The sequence below is a fragment of the Chelmon rostratus genome, chromosome 16 (assembly GCF_017976325.1).
Source record: "Chelmon rostratus isolate fCheRos1 chromosome 16, fCheRos1.pri, whole genome shotgun sequence".
Lineage (NCBI taxonomy): Eukaryota > Metazoa > Chordata > Actinopteri > Chaetodontiformes > Chaetodontidae > Chelmon > Chelmon rostratus.
This window is the reverse complement of record NC_055673.1, coordinates 8,042,778-8,062,283: the sequence shown is the minus strand read 5'-3', so window position 1 is coordinate 8,062,283 and position 19,506 is coordinate 8,042,778. Positions and strand designations below refer to the sequence as shown.

General features: G+C 41.6%; 2 protein-coding genes across 2 annotated transcripts; one reads left to right on the top strand and one right to left on the bottom strand.

Moving 5' to 3' along the window:
* Positions 1 to 1,788: 1,788 nt before the first annotated feature.
* On the top strand, positions 1,789 to 5,071 carry utp23 (UTP23 small subunit processome component). The gene is made up of 3 exons (XM_041955701.1): positions 1,789 to 2,195; positions 2,287 to 2,461; positions 3,155 to 5,071. Exons 1-3 carry the CDS (start codon positions 2,008 to 2,010, stop codon positions 3,539 to 3,541), a joined length of 750 nt encoding a protein of 249 aa, XP_041811635.1. The 5' UTR covers positions 1,789 to 2,007; the 3' UTR covers positions 3,542 to 5,071.
* A 314-nt stretch (positions 5,072 to 5,385) lies between these two features.
* On the bottom strand, positions 5,386 to 10,810 carry LOC121619865 (double-strand-break repair protein rad21 homolog A-like). The gene is made up of 13 exons (XM_041955794.1): positions 10,667 to 10,810; positions 9,842 to 9,971; positions 9,237 to 9,336; positions 8,915 to 9,021; positions 8,518 to 8,727; positions 8,261 to 8,383; positions 7,982 to 8,110; positions 7,314 to 7,537; positions 7,027 to 7,183; positions 6,667 to 6,812; positions 6,333 to 6,497; positions 6,060 to 6,140; positions 5,386 to 5,577 (listed from the first exon to the last, which is right to left on the bottom strand). Exons 1-13 carry the CDS (start codon positions 10,808 to 10,810, stop codon positions 5,386 to 5,388), a joined length of 1,908 nt encoding a protein of 635 aa, XP_041811728.1.
* Between the last annotated feature and the right edge of the window lie 8,696 nt (positions 10,811 to 19,506).

Genomic DNA, 19,506 nt, shown 5'->3' with positions numbered 1-19,506 from the left:
GTAAGGAATATGCATTTGTGGGATGAGCAGCAGAGCTGAGTGTGTGGGTTGTGCCAAATCTTCTCTGTCAGTGCCAAACATGTTATTCTGCTATTGACTCTTGTTTCGTATTGTTTGGTGGATTGGTTGATTAAAGTCTGAAGAAACAAAACATATTGGCAATTTAACAGTTTATTCATTTAACAAACAGGAGCCTCAGTAGCGTGTGGGAGAACCGTACACAGCCACAACAGCCTGGCAACTCCCCCTGGTCACACACTGCTGTGGGATGGCATCCAATTCTTCAACCAGCATTTGCTGCAAGTCAGCCAACATGGTTGTTGGCGACAACCACGCCCAACAGCACACCCAAGCTGATCCCACAAATGTTCACTGGGGTTGATGACAGGACTGATGGCAGGCCATTCCATCCTGTCCACTCCCAAATTCTGGAGGTAGTCTCTGATAAACCTCGCTCTGTGGGGGGCGAGCGTTGTCATCTTGGAGGATAGAGTTTGGTCCCAGACTGTGGAGACATGGGATGCCACTGGTTGCAAAATCTCATCTTAATATCTCTCTGCATTGAGATTGCCTCTAATGATGGCAAATCTAGTTTTTCTAGTGAGAATAGGTCTCCATCTGGGGGGTACCAGAAGCTCATCCCACAAATGCATGTTCCTTACAATTGTGGTAGCATTTAAAAGGGAAATAAACAGACTTTCCAGTGGCATAAGATTTATTGCCATGAGTCATTGTTACAAGAATGCCATAATCTACCAAACACAAATTTCCTTACTTTTTGTGCTATGTTTATATTCTGACACAAGGACTCTCTCAAGACAGGGTATTTGGATCAGGTAATAAAGAAGAACCCACCTTAAAGGATAGGTTCACAATTTTTTAAGACTGTCCTCAAACAAAAGTCAGGTGCCCATATGAACATTAAAACAAGCTTTGCTTGCTGTAATTATTTGTGAAGAGATCTGTTCCCAAATCAATTTCTTATTCATGCAAAAACACAGTAACTTGGAAGATAAGCACTTGATCTGATGAACTCTTACTGCTGAAGCCTCATATTCGTGTCAAATTAACTTTGGAATGTATTTCTGTAAAGACCAACAGACCATGATAGTAGGGGCTCTTTCAATGGCCAATATGAACAGAAGAAATTATTACAGCAAGCAAACCCTGTTTCAGTGTTCATATGGTTACCTAGCTATTGTTTTGCTATCTATCCTCTGAGGCCCTTATGGTGTTAGTTGATACTGTGCTTCAGTCGTGCATCCTACTATGCTGACCATGTTAGAGGTGTGTTTACTTGTGTGTGTTGTATTGTTGTGTTCAATCAAATATTGAGGTCAAAATTCTGATATGTTACAGTAAGTACGAGTTATGAGATGATCAGATGAAATTCTTATTTTAAATCAAATTATGAGATATATGTACTTGGCAAACTGTACTTTGTAACTCATATTTGTGACTTACTATCTTATAATTCTGAGTTGTCTCACAATTCTAATGTACTATATAATTTTGATTATTAAGCAGCTCATAATTTCCATTCCATAACTTTGAAAATGGGCTTCAATAATTCACAACATCACAACATAGCTTTGAAAGATACTTAAGTTTTTATCATGTTAATTTAAAAAAACATAGCCTAAATATCATATTCAGTATTTTAAAACGGTTATTTGTGGCTACAGGTTGCATTTCTTTGCCGAAAGAAACGGTCGGAGATTCTCTATAACAGCCGGAACCTTCGTTGTATACATTGTTTCCACCCGGAGTCATAAGAAGTAGGTACTGCAAGCATGTTGTGTATACTAGAAATGTCCATGCTGAACTGTATGGAAACAGTCATTTGAAAATTTGTATGAAAGTCCTCCATATAACGAATCAAGGATCTAGCCAGAAGAACCGGCTTCAACGGACATTTTAACGTGCGTAACTAACGGTTGTTCGTATTTTCCGAGGACGATAAAAAGAAAAAAACAGCCATTCTTTTGACTTTACCTGCCAGCCACCATGAAGATCAAGCGACAGAAACAAGCCAAGAAAACCATAAGTTTCTACAAATACAACTTCAGCTTCAGGGAACCCTTCCAGATCCTCATCGACGGCACTTTCTGCCAGGCGGCTTTGAAAAACAAGATTCAGATCAAAGAGCAAATGCCCAAATACCTGATGGGGGAGGTGCAGCTGTGCACGACAAAGTGAGGACATGTCTTTAACTGTACGTCCAGGTTAAAATGCAAACACTTTGTCTTGTCTAATATCTCACTATTTACCCGTGTTCATCCTCAGCTGCGCGCTGAAAGAACTGGAGACTCTGGGAAAAGAGCTGTACGGAGCCAAAATCATCCTGCAGCGGTATCAGGTGAGGAGATGTCCGCACTTCAAGAGCCCTGTCCCGGCCTCAGAGTGTCTGCTGTCCATGCTGGAGGAGACGAACCCACACCACTACTTTGTTGCTACGCAGGTAAACACGCAGAGGAAATATGAAACGAGACAACTGTATGTAGAGAGGTGCTGATTCAGCTGTATGGTCATTTTAGAGGCTGGTGGTGGAAATACACAGGCTCCATAATGACCATACAGCTGAATCCGCACCTCTGTAGAAGCTTCAGCAAAAACTGAACATTATAACCTACATGAAGGGAGGATTTATTGCTGGGATGCTGTATTACAGTATACCTAGTTATTAATTTACATAAGTTTACCTAATAAACTGCCAAATGAGTGTGTGTAAGCTTAACATGTTGACCTCTGCAGCACGTGGTCCCTTAATAAAGCATTATTTAAATTAATTTTGATCTTAAAGCTTGCACTTTCAGCACAGTCTGGTAAGAAATAAACTAAATGAAACTTGTGGTACTTTGAGCCATCATTTTCAGAATAATGGCATTCAGATAGAGAGAAATTAAGTTTAAGAATAGGGATCTTGGGACTGTGTTGAGGGTCCATATCTGTAAATCTTCAGCTTGTGGATGTTTATTTGTTTTGCTTCAGCAGTGGTATTTACAGCAGTGGTTACCCATCTGGGAAGCCAATTAAATATCAGATAAGGAATTGTCATATAATTATTTGCAAAGAAGGGGAAGTTCCTTAGGACTTGTGTATAAATCTGGTGTCCCCTTACATAAATCTCCTGGTGTATCTGCATGTTCTCCAGGACCACACAGTCACCGCAGGCCTGAAGAAGATTCCTGGCGTTCCTCTGCTCTACATCATCTCCAACACCATTGTGCTGGACAAGCCCTGCCAGACGTCCCTGGACCACGTCCAGGCCGTCCAGCTGGGAGAGCTGGTCAGCCCGGCCCAGCAGCAGAGCATCCGTAGCCTGAAGGAGGAGCAGGGCATTGCCCACAAGGACGGAGAGAGGCGGGGGAAGAAGAGGAAGAGGAAACAGAGCCATCCTAACCCTCTGAGCTGCCTGAAGAAGAAGAAGAAAGGCGTTCCGACACCACCGAAGAAGACGGAGCAGGGGGAGAAGAGGAAAAGAAGTCGACACAAGAAACACAGAGACAACACGTCCACTCCTGCTGTTACAAATACATAGTACAGCCGGAAGACAGAGACTTCGCCATTTTGTTTCTTGCATACATATTTGAACATGTCAAAGATGTTCAGGATTAATATAACCTCAATCCAAAATAATTTAAATGTGCACATTCACTTCTGGTCTGATGCAGTCCTGATGTTACCACATAGAATAAATCAGTGTTTATTACACAAAATACCATTTGAAAATACTGGTTATCGTATTTGTTTTATTTTGAAAAATTCTGTAACAGTTTCCAGCACTCAGGACTTACAGGCAGGGGACCGAAACTGTTCACAAACATACCAATACTTCAACATTTTTTAAATTGAGATTTGCCTCAGCTTTTATATAAAATAAAAAAGCAGGTTTACAGGCACATAGTTTAAATTTTAAGATGCACTCAGACATGATATACATATGATGCATTCAGGTGTCTTTGCAGAAGCACGAGGAAGAAGTGTGGTCACAGCGGCTTGGTGGTCTGCTTGTTTTTACTGTATGTTGTGTGATTTTTGATATCTGCTAAATTCAGCCTGTAGTTTAGAGTCCAAACCACGACATTGACATCAAATATGTCCATTGAGACCTCACTTGATTATCTTATCCACTCATTCCATCAATAAATGAACACTGAACAGAGAGTCTACTGGATTGACACTGCTAGAAGTCACAGAAATAAAAAATGGTTTCTGGAGGAAGTCCACCCATATAAAATATTTCAGGACAGAACATGCAAGTATGGCTGACCACTGATGTTTACATCATCTATAGGTTAAAATTCTGAATCTCTTTTTATAAGCTGTGTCCCAATTCCACAGTCCAGACTAATTAACTTATTAGTATGTACTAATCTTATATAGCTTTTGCAGTTTAAATAAAAGAAGTCACTATACAGATGATACCTGTTCTCATCATTACTCTTAGATATAACCCCGATTCCAATATCCCATGTGATAACTTGGTATTCCTTTAGTCGGTGCTTTTTAGTAAGCATGCTAATTGTTTTGTGCATACTTTGTCACTTTTCCAGTTTGAGCTCAGCACACTACAAACTCAAATCCTGCTTGAATATGAATGTGCAGTATGGATTTGATACACAACTTTAGTTTTGCTGACTGTGAAGTGGAAACGGTCCATAATGCAAGCAAAGCATTTTCAAAAACAACAAGTTTGGAGTTTGTAATGCTTAAAATGGGACACTACGGTTGTATAATGATTAACTGCTGGTTGAGTCCGCACATCACTACTGTAGTAACCTTAAATGTCCTCTTGCAGAGACTGGATATAGTGCATGCTCCTTTTGGCTAAAGTCAGTGTATACGAGAACCGTCAGATGAGAACTTTTTCTTGCAGTAGTGGGACAGATGAGCCTCAGAGTAACATGGTTGATTGAGTTCTCAATGTGTAAACACACAGTTGTCTCCCACTGTAAACATCTTAAAAATAGATCCCTTTTAACTTTGGTGCCGATGTAACACAACAGTGTTTTATCATGCTTTGTTACTGACATCTGCATGGAAAAAGTCCAAAAATGAGAATACAGAAACTCCAAACTCACTTTTTTTAAGTTACTTAATACTTACTTAGTTGTAAGATGGGTCTTAATAATAAAACGTCCAATAAATGATAAATAATAAACAGGAAAAGTGTCTGTTGTTTTTGAATTTTTTCAAGGAAAAAACCTTGAATTCAACCATGTCATTCAGACCTCTGTCCTCCCACGACTGCTTGGTATTAAGATATTGCAGACAGAACATAAAACTCCACATTATACACAACATGAAGTCGATAAACTCAACAGCAACAAAGAAAATTACCAGACAGACTGTTGTGTTGCAGAGAGTACAGAGTAGAGTTTTCTAGATGATGTGGAAGCGAGGTCCGGGCGTAGCGATGATGTCGCTGTACGGCTCCTCCTGGACGAGCTCCACCGCCTGCTGCTTCTTCAGAACCAGGAAGCTGTAGAACTTAGCAGCTGCCTGCTTCTTGTTGTTGTTCCTGCACAGATCCAGCAGGCTGACCGACTGGGCACCTGTTTTGGTCATCACCCTCTGTGGCAACATGGGAGAGAGAGTGAGGATGGGAAGGTGTTTTACATTCAAAAATGTATTTTAACTCATCCAAGTGGCTTTGGTGCATCTATTGACAGGGGGCTGTGTCCTCTACTATTAATATTAACTACTGTATCGCTGCATGTGTTGTTCGTCACCTGCTGCTCTGACTTCAAGCAGCAGGTGATAAGCTAAAGCTGTAACAGTCAAAGTTATGCAACATATCTCTGTGCAAATACAACACCGCATACAGAAATCCAGTCTCTTGCACTGTTTAAGCCATAGAAACACAAAAGTGATGTAAATATCTGCTTATTCTGGATCTGATGGCAAACCCATAGTTCAAGGTGTTGCAGTTTGTTTATTTTAGCTGATATAAAAATTATTTTGGGAGTGATCAAAACATAAACTCCTCTAAGTTGTAGCAATAAGATGCATCTTATTCTTCTGCTTCACCAAATAAGATGTGAACAAACACATACCTGGAGGCCATGGAGCATCTGCTGGGTTCTTTTGTTCCACCTCCTCTCCTCCTGGTCCTGATCTCCTCCCTGTGCCTCCTCCTGACACACAAAAACACAGTTATAAATACTAATACAGGCTACCTACTGTAAAGTCCTAAACAAAATGTGTCTGTGCTCATTCTCTGTTCGCTTACTCTGAATAAATAAATCAAACAGATGTGAAAAACTAAAAAAACAGCAAACAAAATCACACAAGTAGAAGTGTGCAGTACAAGTGGATCTTTATCTCACCTCTTCATCAGAGTCGTCATCATTCTTTTTCTTGTCCTTGTCACCAAGCAGGTCCAACTCTATCAGCTGGCTGATGTTAGTGGTTTCCTCTGGGGGAAGATCCACATTGGACGGCTCCAGCTGCTGGGACACATTAGAGCCTCTGGACCCCTGCGGCTCTTGTGGCTGTTGCTGCTGTTCCAAAGCTCCCATCTACAGAAAAGAGTGGACAGAGAGAGAATAAAACAAGAACAAAAAGAGTAGTTATTGGAGTCCTGACATCTAAATATGGGGTGACATCCGATACAGAAAAGGGTGGGTGACGAGTGTTTCTCTGTGAGACGCCTGGACTCACAGGCAGGGCTGGTTCTGTGTCCTGGGCTTTGCGTTTGAGGCCACGTTGGGAGGACGGCGGCGGCATGACCGACTCGTCCAGCGTGGTCCTGCTGCCTTCCACAGCTGAAGTCTGCAGAGCATTGGCCTCCTCCATGATGGTCTGGTCTAGAAAAGAGAAGGGCGTTCTGAACATATTAGAAAAACTCACATGGACAAAATGGGGTGCATGATACACATTTTCATTCAAGGATAGCTAAAAAGAGAGCTAATAACAGCTAATACGATAAATATACCAATATAATGGCGTGGGAAACACTGGTTTTTATTATGATTTCCACAAATGACTCAAACATAATGTACACAAACACCCGTTTCTTACCCATGATGTCTCTCTGCTGGTGTGCTGTTGTTTCCTCTCTGGGCACCTCCGGGTTCTCCAGGTCCTTGAGGAATTCAACCAGACTGTCAGCCTCTCCACCTTTCCTCCTCTTCCTAAGCTCGTCTGGTACCAGTGGTGTCAGACACCTTGTAAACATCTAGAGAGAGCAAATTAGACAAAGCAAAGAGACAGATAGAGAGAACACGCAGGAAGACACAGTAGTTAAATTCTTACCACAGTGTAACTTTGTACAATTATCCCAGAATAACTTTGCATCTCTACAGTACCTTAAGCAGCCTAGCGTTCCAGAGAGGCTGAGCAGGGAGAGAGAAAAGCTTCTCGACTCCGCCGGTCTCCTTCCACATCATCAGCTTCTTGGTGGGGGGTGCCAGGTCGAGTGTGGTGACAATGTCAGAGTAATCAGACAGCTGTGCACGGATGGTTTTACTGTCCAGCTCCTTCACGCTGTCCACAATCAGCTTCCTCTTACGCTTTGCCTTGGTCTCCTTCACTGCACATGCCATAGGGAGACAGAGATGAATCAGCTCAGTAAACCAAAATAGCCCTGATATTTGCAGCAAAATGGTATTTTTATATAAACACATTGTTCCTGCGTCGACAACAATATGTAGCTCTGTACTGTGCACTTCAACTATTAACCAAATTCATCATTTTCAATAGGTTCATGTTAGCTTTTTCTATCTGCTGCTTGTCTCTAATTTTTCTAACCCTCTGCCACCAATGCCAATGCTATCTGGTATGGTACTTTTATTACAGATCTATGTTCAAGACATGATCTTGTTCATGGAAAGGAGAAGGAAGCCCATTAAAAATGAAGTGGAACTGTGCATGCTAATGGTGCTGTGAAGGAAATTCAGACTGAGGTTTCCACACAAAAATGGAAATAACAGGATCGAGGAATGCTGAATCTGTCCGCTGAATCCAGCTGCATTACCTGTGATGTCGATAGGCTCCAGAGCGAAGGTTTCTTCCTCATTGTGAACCAGGGTGGTCTGTTCTGCCTGGTCTGCCATGGCTGGTAGGGGCTCTGTTGGGCCTGAGTCTGGACTATCTGGGGCACCCGCTAACAACACACAATAACAAGGCTGGATATAGACTTCATGATATGTAGGAAACTGTGTTATATTTCCAATTGTAAAGAACCAAAGCTATTGAAACACAACAGCAGCACTTCGTTTCAGGCTCTAATGCTGAGATTAACTGTGGAACTGACCCGAGAGAGCGTCAAAGTCGTCGTCATCGTCTCCGTGGTCCTGAGGCATCATCACACTCTCTGTGATGGCTGGAGGGTCGTCAAAGATGCCGCCTCCATCCTCGTTACTCAGCAGCTTGTCCACTACACGGGGAGATAAAGTCATTCAGTTATTACAATCGAGATAATTCACATCAATTAACAGCTTGTCGGAAATCAAAATGTTTTTGAAAAAGTTCACAGTACATGTCATGCCTACATCACTGACAGGATCCTACCCAGCATGCCTCCCTCGTTGCTCTCCATTGGGTTGTCTCCGAAGTCGTCCTTGTACTGGTCATCATACTCCAGGTGGTTAGTCTTGTCAGCCATCTGGTTAGTTCCACCCTCGGCCTCCAGCAGCAGGTTGGAAGCGGACGCTCCCATGATGTCCACCTCGAACGCACTCTCCTCCCGCATCATCTCCCGGTCGTCCATACCGAAGTCAGCTGCACAACAGAAATGCGTCTTTACAGTATGTAGCGAGGGATGTGGGCAAGTGGAAGGAGTAACACTGTCCACGAACAACACGAAGTATTCCGTGTTTGTGTTCAAACTGTCCTAAATCTTTAAAAATATGACTGAAGCATAATATTACTGAACAAAAGCATGCAAGCCGAGAAGAAGGATGCCCACCGAAGTCATTGTCCTGCAGCAGGTTGAGGTTGCCCACCTCCTCTCTCATGGTGATCTCCTCCACTCTACTCTGGTTCAAGTTGAACTGCTGAGCAACGTCAATATCACTGTGCAAAACACACCACGCAGTCACATATCTATTTGTATTTACAGCACGTCTCTTCAAGTGTCATTTTTTGCGAGCAGTGGAAAAGATGAAATGCTGCTAAAATATATTAATCTCTGTTGACAGATATTTGCATATGAATGTAGAATCCAGATAACGGATATCTGTTGGTTACACCTGAAGCCCTGAAACAGTCTGGACACACAGAGGACTCACTCTAGGTCTGGAAGTGGCTGATCAAAATCATGGAACTCCTCAGGCAGTGTGATAGCATTGTAGGCCGCCTCTCTGTTCTCCTCTGGAAGATCCACCACACCTGAAACACCAGAATTAAAGAAAAGAGTTACAGTTTTAAGAAAGATCCTAAGATGGGTGGAAGAAATAGAGAAAACAAAGGGGGCACACTGCTGACAACAATTTAACAATATATAATTTCGACTGCCTATCTGAACATAACTGGAATATTTTTGCGTACATAGAGGGAAGGTCAAAGAGTCAGTATGAGTATTTAGTGTACATACATACATACGTTTTCTCTCTGTTTCTTTAACAGCCAATGCACATCAGAAGACCTTGCTAGCTGTACAATGTCTTAATTATACTGTAGAAAATATCAAATAATGGCACGTGTGCCTGTGTTTGTGTCTGTTTAAAGTGTACTGACACAGATAAAGCTATTACATTAACAAAGCTGCATACTGTCTTTCTCAATCTCTGACACTGCATGTAACATGAACAGCTAGAGTAAAGCAGCGACTCAGTCATTGCTGGTGGTTTTAGGGAGTCCAGTTTTGATGTATAAGTTACATTTTGTCCCCGACCTGGTCTAAACGCCATCTTGATCTTGATGAAGGCCTCGTTACAGTCTGCCAGCAGGTACTTGGCCTTCCTGTGGTAGATCCTCACCACCCCCAGCAGCAGATGTCCTGATGTTCGTAAAGCCATTTTCACCTGTAAAAATCATGATTAAAAAAGGGTGTGCAGACATCAGTAATGACACTGCGGAATAAACCTTTGTGCCAATACTCTAAAACCAGCGACAAATGGCCATCACAATAACAAAGGTCCAAAATTATGCATAAAAATTGCCTACTTAAGTCTAACCAGCAGGAACAAAACTCAAAATATTAAAGTTAGAAAGATATGAAATTAAAGCAATTGCAATATAAGCAACTACTTGGTACTTTTACTTAATGAACACCAAAAATTGAGAATAATACTCTGTTAGACAAAATCAATAAAAGCATTTCGGCACCAAATTATACAAAACACTCTTTGTAATCTTGAGTAAGTAAAGTAGTAAATATCAGTAAGTAAATGTCAGTGCTACATTCCTATTCTTTCAAATGTAGATGACACATCATGTGATATGTTGTTAGATGTGATTTACAACAGTAAATGTTTAAAATACATCAGTTCTGGGGTCAACTTTGTAAATACATCAACTAATATCAAAAGAGGCAGCCAGAACTTTGTTATATATGAACTTTTTTTAATCAGATTTTGAGTGTTGAGTCTGAAATAGAAAATCAGGTCTCCAAAATGCATAAACAGAAGTTTGCATGTACAGGATGACAGGTTGTAGATCAACACAAAAAACGATTAAAATCATAATTTCCTGTGAAAGTAAGACCCTGAGACATTACCTTGGGTGAGATGATGCTCTCCACGCTGCTCTCCAGATTGCACTCAAACACATGTGCTTTGGTCAGTTTCTTGTCCCAGTGGGCCGCCAGCCAGATTTTGGCCAGCGGCCCACGTTTGCTGAGGACAAAGTGGGCATAAAACATCGTCTCAGCGCCTTCTCATCACAGGGGAAAGGGGGAGACGTCAGGCCTGGAGAGAGGAAAAACACAAAGGGAGAAACACAACATACTATATATGATTGAAATCACAACTCTGAAGAGATAAACAAAGCTTATAAGGACACATTCAGTGTGTTGTCTAAGCTTCTGCAGATGCTCTGAGGACGCAGTTATGGCTGTCTCGCTAAATAAGAGTACTGACAGCAGTTCATAGCAGGGCACAAGCAGATTACTTAATACTTTTCCAAACCATTGTCTGGTATAGCAACAAATCCCATCAGGACCACATAGCCCTGCCGATATTGGTGAGGGTCCCATCATCTCAGTACTGTGCTGCACACTATCTGCACACTAGTCAAAATAATTAATTAAGTGAATAAGTAATGAGTTTGAGATGAAAGTGATTTGTCAACTGCTTTCAAAGTAAAAACTGTCAAGCTCAACTTTTAAGCCAACATGGATGAAAACTCAGAGTTTGAACATCACTCCTAATTAATCAATTTGAAATAATATTTAGCAAAATCTAAATGTTTTTAGTCAGTGCAACATACAAAAATGTGAAATTCGTTAACAAGCAAGTATACAATTCAATATACATATTAGAGATGCACATTAACATCAGTTCAGATGAATACAAACTATAATAACAACAATCAACTAAGAAATTGTAATATATTATCATAGATTAAGCTGTCTTGAGTATAAGTAGTTAAAATTAGCTCCATCTTTACCAGCTACAATATTAAGGTAATGTACACGTTAATGCTTTGATCATTAGTGTCACGGAAGTCCTTTTCTTCCCTTCCGCCGTTGCCGGAGTCCCTTTTGGATTTACATCGGCGGTCACCATGGCAGCCCTCAGGCCCCTCACGAAACCCAAAATTGTGAAGAAGCATTTGACTTGAACGTTTCTTCTCATGTCACCTGTACTTTTACATCTTTTGTACAGTAACTAAGTACAAAGTGACATGAGAAGAAACGTTCAAGTCAAATGAAATTTGTACTAAAGTGCAGTAATTGAGTACTTAATTACTTTCCACTACTGTGAAATACCTGCCAGGTACTTCAGCATAACAGGCAGCTATACCTGTAGCACTGAAGCTATCGTTCATGTACCTGCTCCTGCTACACCGCACATATTACTGCGTAACTCCCACTACAAAACATACTGGTTCAGTAACGTTGCCCACAGGTAAACCTGCGGTGTTTTCTGTACGTCAGGCAGGATTTCCTGAACGTTAGTGCGGCTGACAGGAGGTGACCTTTAGATCCCCGCACACGTTACAGTGACATTAAACCGCATCAACCGTTAGATGCTCCCAACAGGTGATACTGCAGCCGAGCTAGCGTTAGCCGCCGTCAGTCAAAACACCGCGAACACGTTACCCCGACACGTTTAACTCACACAGTCACGCGTTCACATCGCACATAAACCTGCGCGACTCACCGCTCACACGTTTCGTGCTTCCCTCGCGTCTTCCCGTGGTGTCGCTGCCGGTGGCGGCTGTTTCGCCTCCACCCCTCCTCCGACTAAAACAAACAAGATGGCGTCCTGCCTCTGCCCCCCTGGACGGGCCGGAAACCTGCAGGATGCAGAGTGGTGCTGATGAGGGAGAGAGGGAGGGATGCTGAGCCGTGCACCTGTGCGCACTCATCTGTTTACCTGTGTGCAAGTGATGGAAAGTCACTGAGCACTTTTACTGTTTGCAACACTACAAACATATGATAATAATACCACTAATTTTAAACTTTATTTGTATAGCACAGTTCATACACGCAGCAGTAATATTAATCCAAAAACATCATGTGTAATAGTAACACACTGACAGGGTCCATCTTTACCAGCTACAATATTAAGGTAATGTACATGTTAATGCTTTAATCACTATAATCCAATAATATGATACACATGATTCTAAAACTGGCCATTCTGCATAATGACTGAATGAATGACTTTTACTTTAAGCACATTTTGATGCTAGTACTTCTGTCCTTTTCTTAAACGAAGAAACTGTGGTATTGTTACTTAAACTGTGGCAGGATGCAGAGTGGTGCTGATGAGGGAGAGAGGGAGGGATGCTGAGCCGTGCACCTGTGCGCACTCATCTGTTTACCTTTGTGCAAGTGATGGAAAGTCACTGAGTACTTTTACTCAAGTACTGTACAAACACAAGTACAAATTTGAAGTACTTTAAGTATTTCCGTTTTATGCAACTTCATACGTGCACTCCAAAAGGCAAATACTGCACTTTTTACTCCACTACATTTGTCTGACAGCTTAAATTACTAGTTACTTTTCTGATTCCACTTTTTCACACCCTTCCTGTGAACTGTGAAAACCACATATCTCCGAATTTGGTGACTCTCAATTAGATTTATAATGATGATAAACAAAAGGATTAAGTTTTCCTCTATGGGTTAAGAAAATTCTCTCAGGTCGTAAGATAAATAAACTACTTAAAAGCCTTGCATTATCCAAAAAATGCATTGTCACAAAGCTGAAAACAGACAGTTTTTTTGCTGAGCTCATTACTCTTTTTGGAGATATGTGTTCTCACAGGACAGCAACACTACAAACATATGATAATAATACCACTAATTTTAAACTTTATTTGTATAGCACAGTTCATACACGCAGCAGTAATATTCATCCAAAAACATCATGTGTAATAGTAACACACTGACAGGGACCATTTTACTGCACAATGAGTATTTTTACTTTTCATACTTCATACTACTTACATGCTTTTACTTAAGCAAGGTTTTAAATGGAGGACTTTTTATTCCACTACTTAATGCAGTGGAGTATAAATTGCTGTGCTTGCGTTAAATTGTTATATTTTCCTCAGAACAGACACAGTTTCTTTTAAACTCTGTCCTCTGTACTCCCTCTGCCTCGCTACCCTCCAGCAGTCCTATTAATAGTGGACTGATTGAACTGACTGCCCATCTAAAGGAGAGAAAAATAGCTTTATGACAACTTGGAGTGTGTACATCACATGATTAAAAACAAGCAACTGCAAGAACTGTTCTTGTGACGTTCTGCAAATAGTTGAAAGTACCACCAGGGGGCAGCAAAGCCGGCTAAAATAATTCCTTTTGAGACAATAATAGTTACCTAATGTTTAAAAGTTTGATTTACCATACTGCATTATTTTCCATTTGTGTAATTACAATAGTTTCAGTGGAGAGGAAGCTTATTTTTCATCAAACATCCCTGGAATCTGACCTTGTGCTTCCCCAAATGGAAATAAAGATGAGTTTTGTGTTATACTTCAGGCTGAATCTATTTATTTTATATATCTATATAAAATGGGAAAAAATATTTGTCTAAATGTTGTGATAGAGCTGGGAATGACCTTGTGTGTATTGTGATTGGATTTATCTCTACATCACTCACAAATTGAGTTAACAATGAGCTGTGGATTTGAGTCACATGACTTGGACTTTAGGCAGACTGGATAAATAAATCTGATTAACCTGATGACTTTAGGCTTGACAGGACAAAATCAAGACTTCCATCTTAACTTTAACACCAGTGACTTGTGACTCCACTTGGACTTTATTCTTAGGCATGGGATCACAATCACCTTTTCACAATATTATTTAGCAAATGCAATCTTTTATCTTAACCCCTCTTAACCTATGAATAAATTTCCTCTTTTTTGTAAACTAATTCCGTGATTTGAGAACAAGCATACACCTGTGGACTCAACAGAAATGGTTTCAAGTCCGTTTGTCTCATCTAACCCTTGAGCTGAACTCCTCCCTGCTCAGAACGTGGATGCATCCCATGTTTCCACTGTTCTATGAGCTTCCTTGATGTTTTCCTCTCATACGTGTAGGCGAGTGGTGGAATGTAGCCAAGTACATTTACTCTGTTAAGTACTATACTTAAATACAATTTTGACATACTTGTACGTTACTTGAGTATTTCCATTTATATGCTACTTTATACTGTACTTGTCCTCTATATTTTGTATGTCATACTTTTTACTCCACTACATTTTTTGACATAGAAGTTACTGTTTACATATATAACAGATGTGCTTCTATATGATATGGTGCAGTACTATTCTACTAATCTACCCAGTTGTACACAAAGTGTATAAAATTGGCTCCACATTCTCTGACTGCAGCATTAAAATACTCATGTTGCCAATAAAAACAGAAAAATAGTATATTGCATTACATTATAATACTTTGAAAGGAGACAATTATGCATAATTAGTGAGTACATTTTGTTGATTTTCAGACTACTGTATTTCTACTTTTACTTAAGTAAAGGATCTGAGTACTGCTTCACCACTGTTTAGACATCCCAAAACGTCCACAGTAACTGGAATCACAACATGTTTATTAACTTTTAACCAAAATCTCAATATTTCCTAGTTTCCCAAACCGAACCACAGACTGGACTCGAGTTCCTGACCACCTCCCTGCAGCTTCTGTGTGGTTGATTCACTCAAAAAAACATTTCCTCTGATCATAATCCAGGCAGTGATTTTGTTTGCCATCCTAACATAAACAAGGAGACAATTTAGTAAATGCAAACATAATATTTAGGAAACATAAGGCCATCCCTCCACCTGAGGCTCAGTGTGAGTATTTGGCAGCTTGTTTGTCGCTGTTGCTGTTGTCACGCATCGCCCTGCTTCCTTGACCTTCAAGACTGACGGCCCGATCCCTCCGACTTCTTCTCACGCTCCACGGACCTCTGCACAGATGGAGCCATAGCTCACATCTTATGAGCTCTGACAAGTGCTCTCTCTCTCCACAACCTCATCCATCCGTCTTTACACGCCGCTGTATGACAGGATTGCAAATCAAAGCCATTTATTTAACGGCCGATGTGTGGAGCAGAACTTGGCTGAGAGTTTTTTTATAGGCTGTTGGACATCGCAAGGTCTCACACACACTAACACACACACACACACCACTTCTCTTTGTTTCCTATGACATAGCACTGAAAACAAGCAAAACATTTCCTCAAAGTGAAGAATTACCTTGGGGAAACGCTTGAAAGCATTGACTGGGTGTGATGTCCCCTCCAAATGTGCCCTCTCACTTCTCACAGCCAGGCCCATAAGTCAGGCAGGGCGAAATACTGGACCCCTGTCTCATCTCTGTGCAGAAGTCAGGGAAAAAAAAACGCTCACTGCAGCCAAAAAACCATCCCACAAACCCCACAGGGAATGGACTTAACTTTGGCACAAAAGGCCTGGTTATATTTCACCGTAGGCTGGCCTTTGTGCCTCTGAATCGGCTAACACTGAGGCTGTGTCTCCCTCCTCGCCCAACCTGTCTGTCTCCTAAGCTGACAAGCAGGTCTTATTTAGGGAGACGCACTGAAGAAGTCCGCCGGGGGTTTGATGGATTTTGTGTGCGCGGTACATGCGGGCACACACACTTGTACTTCCATCGTTGTGAGGACACTGCATTCCCTGGCTCCGTACCCTAACCCCAACCATTACCCTAAACCTGATTCAATTTAACCCTTAAAACCAAGTCTGGATCCTCAAACAGCCATTTGAAGGTCTGTCTGGAAGTGAGGACTGGCTAGAGGACTGGCTTCCATCACTTTTGGGGACATACATAGACTTCTTGGACACTTACTCACCCGTAACCATAACTACTATAGTAGTTATGTCTCGGTCCATGCCGGGAGGGTGTGAATTTGTGCAGTGTTAGGCAAGTATAACACTGACCTGATCTTAAACCCTGTCTTAACATTAAAAGTAATGATTTACGTTATGGGGATTTATGTTTTGTCCCCATAAGAAAGCAAGCCCCCACAATGTGACTGTGTAAACAGATTTATGTCCCCGCAACATGAGTAATAGAAGTACACACACACACACACACACACACACAGAGGTTTACACTTTGTCCAAATGAGAGCTCACTCACAACACATTTCTCACACTGGAATTGTATGGGGGCGGGACTGACTGGGAAAAAGAAAGAAAGACAGGGGGAAGAAAAGGGGGGAGGGTGTGGTGGCGGTGGTTGGGGGGGTCTTTTCAGTGCTTTTTGGAGGCAACAATAGTCTTTGTCCGAGATCTTCCACCATTCTTATTAAGGTTACCGAAACGAGGAGGAGGAGGAGGAGGGCATGCAGGCGGAGGGCAGTTTCTCCATAGTAACGATGACAAAACAAGCCAGTTCAACACCAGGCAGGCAAAAGGGATGAGTGCAGCTGCAGAGCAGAAGCACACACACTTGTTCTGCACTCACAGGAGGAAGGAGGAAGACCAGTTCGGAGAGGATCTGTAAAGTGCAGATCTGAAGAAGAGAAGATTCCCAAAGTTTTACAAGAGAGTGTACAAAGTCTGTCAAAGAAAGTGCTGGGAGGCAACACGTGAGGGGGGCACACATTCACACCCTCCCGGCATGGACCGAGACAGCCACAGCGAGGACACTCTGTCCACCATGGTTCTGGAGAACATTAAAAACAAACTGATTCATGCCTTCAGGACCACAGGAGAGTCCAGAGAAGATCCTCAAGAGTCTGGCTCCACTGTCAGACCAGTCAGCATCGGCAGGAGTTACCAAGCCAACGAAGAGCTGCGGAGGGCGCAGATAGATGGAGCAATAACCTGGCTGAGGTCTGAACTGGTAAGTTCACATTTAATGCTTTTTCTCTATAGTTTACAACAGTTTACAGCAGTTGACATCTCCAGATATGACTCTGATTAATCTGTTGTTGATGTCAGTTCATTAATGCAGTAATGCACCTTGTGTAGTGTATACATGCTGCCTCCAACGTGCTGATTCAGTTCTTTTACTGTTGTCATGCAGCTGGAGATGCGCTCACAGGACCTCCAGCTGGCTCAGACACTACTGGGGCTCAACACAGAGATCCAAAGACTGAGGAGGGAAAGTTTCGGAGGTGTGGAAGTAGAGGGGGATGATCAGCATTAACTGACCCCAGCTGAGAGCCCCTTCTCTGGGGAAGACTTGGAGGGAAGAGCAGGTGGAAAGATGCTCTTACTGGAAGCCACGGTGCAGAAGGAAATGGCTCTGATGCAACTGAAAACTCAAAAGTTTGAATAGAAGAGATTGAATGCATTTTCTCGTGATAATGGCTCATTGTTATAAAATGTGTCATGGTATAAAAATAGTCAACAGTTGCATGTAAGAGGAAAAAGGACAAAATGTGCTTGGCTTTATGTGATGCCAGCATTCTTTTTAGATATTTTGCACTTAATCAGAGTTGTGCTAAAGAAACCTGTTTGTACATGTTTTGTTTCTTTGCTAGGTCGGGAAACCATGAATGTAAAAATGAAACAAAAAAATCACCTTTTTCACAATTTTATGCTGACTTTTTTGTGATTTGACAAAAATAAAATGTGCACCATGAGTGGTTTCATGTCTTTATTGTGCTGGCATACTGTACCACTGCTGTACAGTACCTGTTTGAAATACAGGTAGAAGTTCAGGCGTGGTTAATAGATACATCTCACTCCCAAACAATTCTAGCTTATTCGATTCACAAATACGTTCTATATGCACAAACAGTCAGACCACAGTATTCCATATTAAACATAGATTGGTTTACTGTGCTAATTAATAACACTTTCTCAAAGAGATGTTTAAGAAAGCATGGTCTCAGTGACAACCAAGCTCAGGAACAATGCCATACTGTCACCAGAATGCTTTATTGCTGCATGTGCACAATGAAAGATGCGATGAACTCCTGCTGCTGCATTGAATCCATTCTGCACACAGTTACAGTCGTGAAAGGTCAGTGAGCTTCAGGCATGCTGCTCACTGAGGAGCTGTGGTGCACTAATGACTGACGGCGTTTTCCATAAATCAGGAATTTCACGCCTCAACATTCGCACAGTGTATAAGAATCAACTCGGCAGGCCATTTCAACTGCAATCTGCTGTTTGCATCACTATTTGTCTACACAGAGAAGAAAAGCTTCTCTTGCTTAATCAATGCTACACAAAAACAACCATGAATGCATTTAGGTCAGTGTTTAATACAGGATTCATATGATCCTTTGTCACACAATTTCTATACGAACTTAAAGGAATAGTTTACACGTATTCACTTTCTGGCTGAGAGTGAGATAAGAAGTTGATACCACTCTCATATCCGTCTGTAAAATATCCTATGAATCTACAGCATGGGGTCGGATAGCTAGCTTAGCACAAAGACTGAAAACAGAGTGAAACAGCTAGCCTGGCTCAGTCCAAAGGTAATGACATCCAGCTACCAGCACCTCTAAAGCTCACTATTTAACTTGTGTCTCGTTTGTTTTATCTGTACAAAACCTGCGTAAAAACGACTATGAAAAACGAGCTAAGCTAGCTGTTCCTTCTGTTTGTAGTCTTCATGCTAAACAAAGCTAGCTGAATGTTGGATGGAGCTAACTCTTGGCAAAAAAAGCAAATGAATCGCTGCCTTCAGCTTGGGAATATGTGTACACCAAATGCTTGCCGTTCATGTGGTTAAGCTGTGAGAAAAATGCTGCTAGGCAACGGCAATGTCGCGAGGCTAACAATTTAGCAAGCTAGCAAGCGGGTAATGTAATGCAGGAAATGCAAAGGCATGATGATGGTGAGGCCATTGGGAATATCACCATTTTCCTCAGACATGTAATGCAGTTACGAAGAAAAACTCTATACGTCTTAAATTACAACACAATGTTCCATGACCTTCACCATTTC

Excerpts from the sequence above, each read along its gene's own strand:
- utp23 (XM_041955701.1), top strand. The coding sequence starts at position 2,008 with ATGAAGATCAAGCGACAGAAACAAGCCAAGAAAACCATAAGTTTCTAC. Across the intron at positions 2,196-2,286 it reads GTGCAGCTGTGCACGACAAA|CTGCGCGCTGAAAGAACTGG; the intron begins GTGAGGACATGT and ends GTTCATCCTCAG. Across the intron at positions 2,462-3,154 it reads ACTACTTTGTTGCTACGCAG|GACCACACAGTCACCGCAGG; the intron begins GTAAACACGCAG and ends CATGTTCTCCAG.
- LOC121619865 (XM_041955794.1), bottom strand. The coding sequence starts at position 10,810 with ATGTTTTATGCCCACTTTGTCCTCAGCAAACGTGGGCCGCTGGCCAAA. Across the intron at positions 9,972-10,666 it reads AGAGCATCATCTCACCCAAG|GTGAAAATGGCTTTACGAAC; the intron begins GTAATGTCTCAG and ends TGATTTTTACAG. Across the intron at positions 6,813-7,026 it reads CCAGCAGAGAGACATCATGG|ACCAGACCATCATGGAGGAG; the intron begins GTAAGAAACGGG and ends TCTCTTTTCTAG.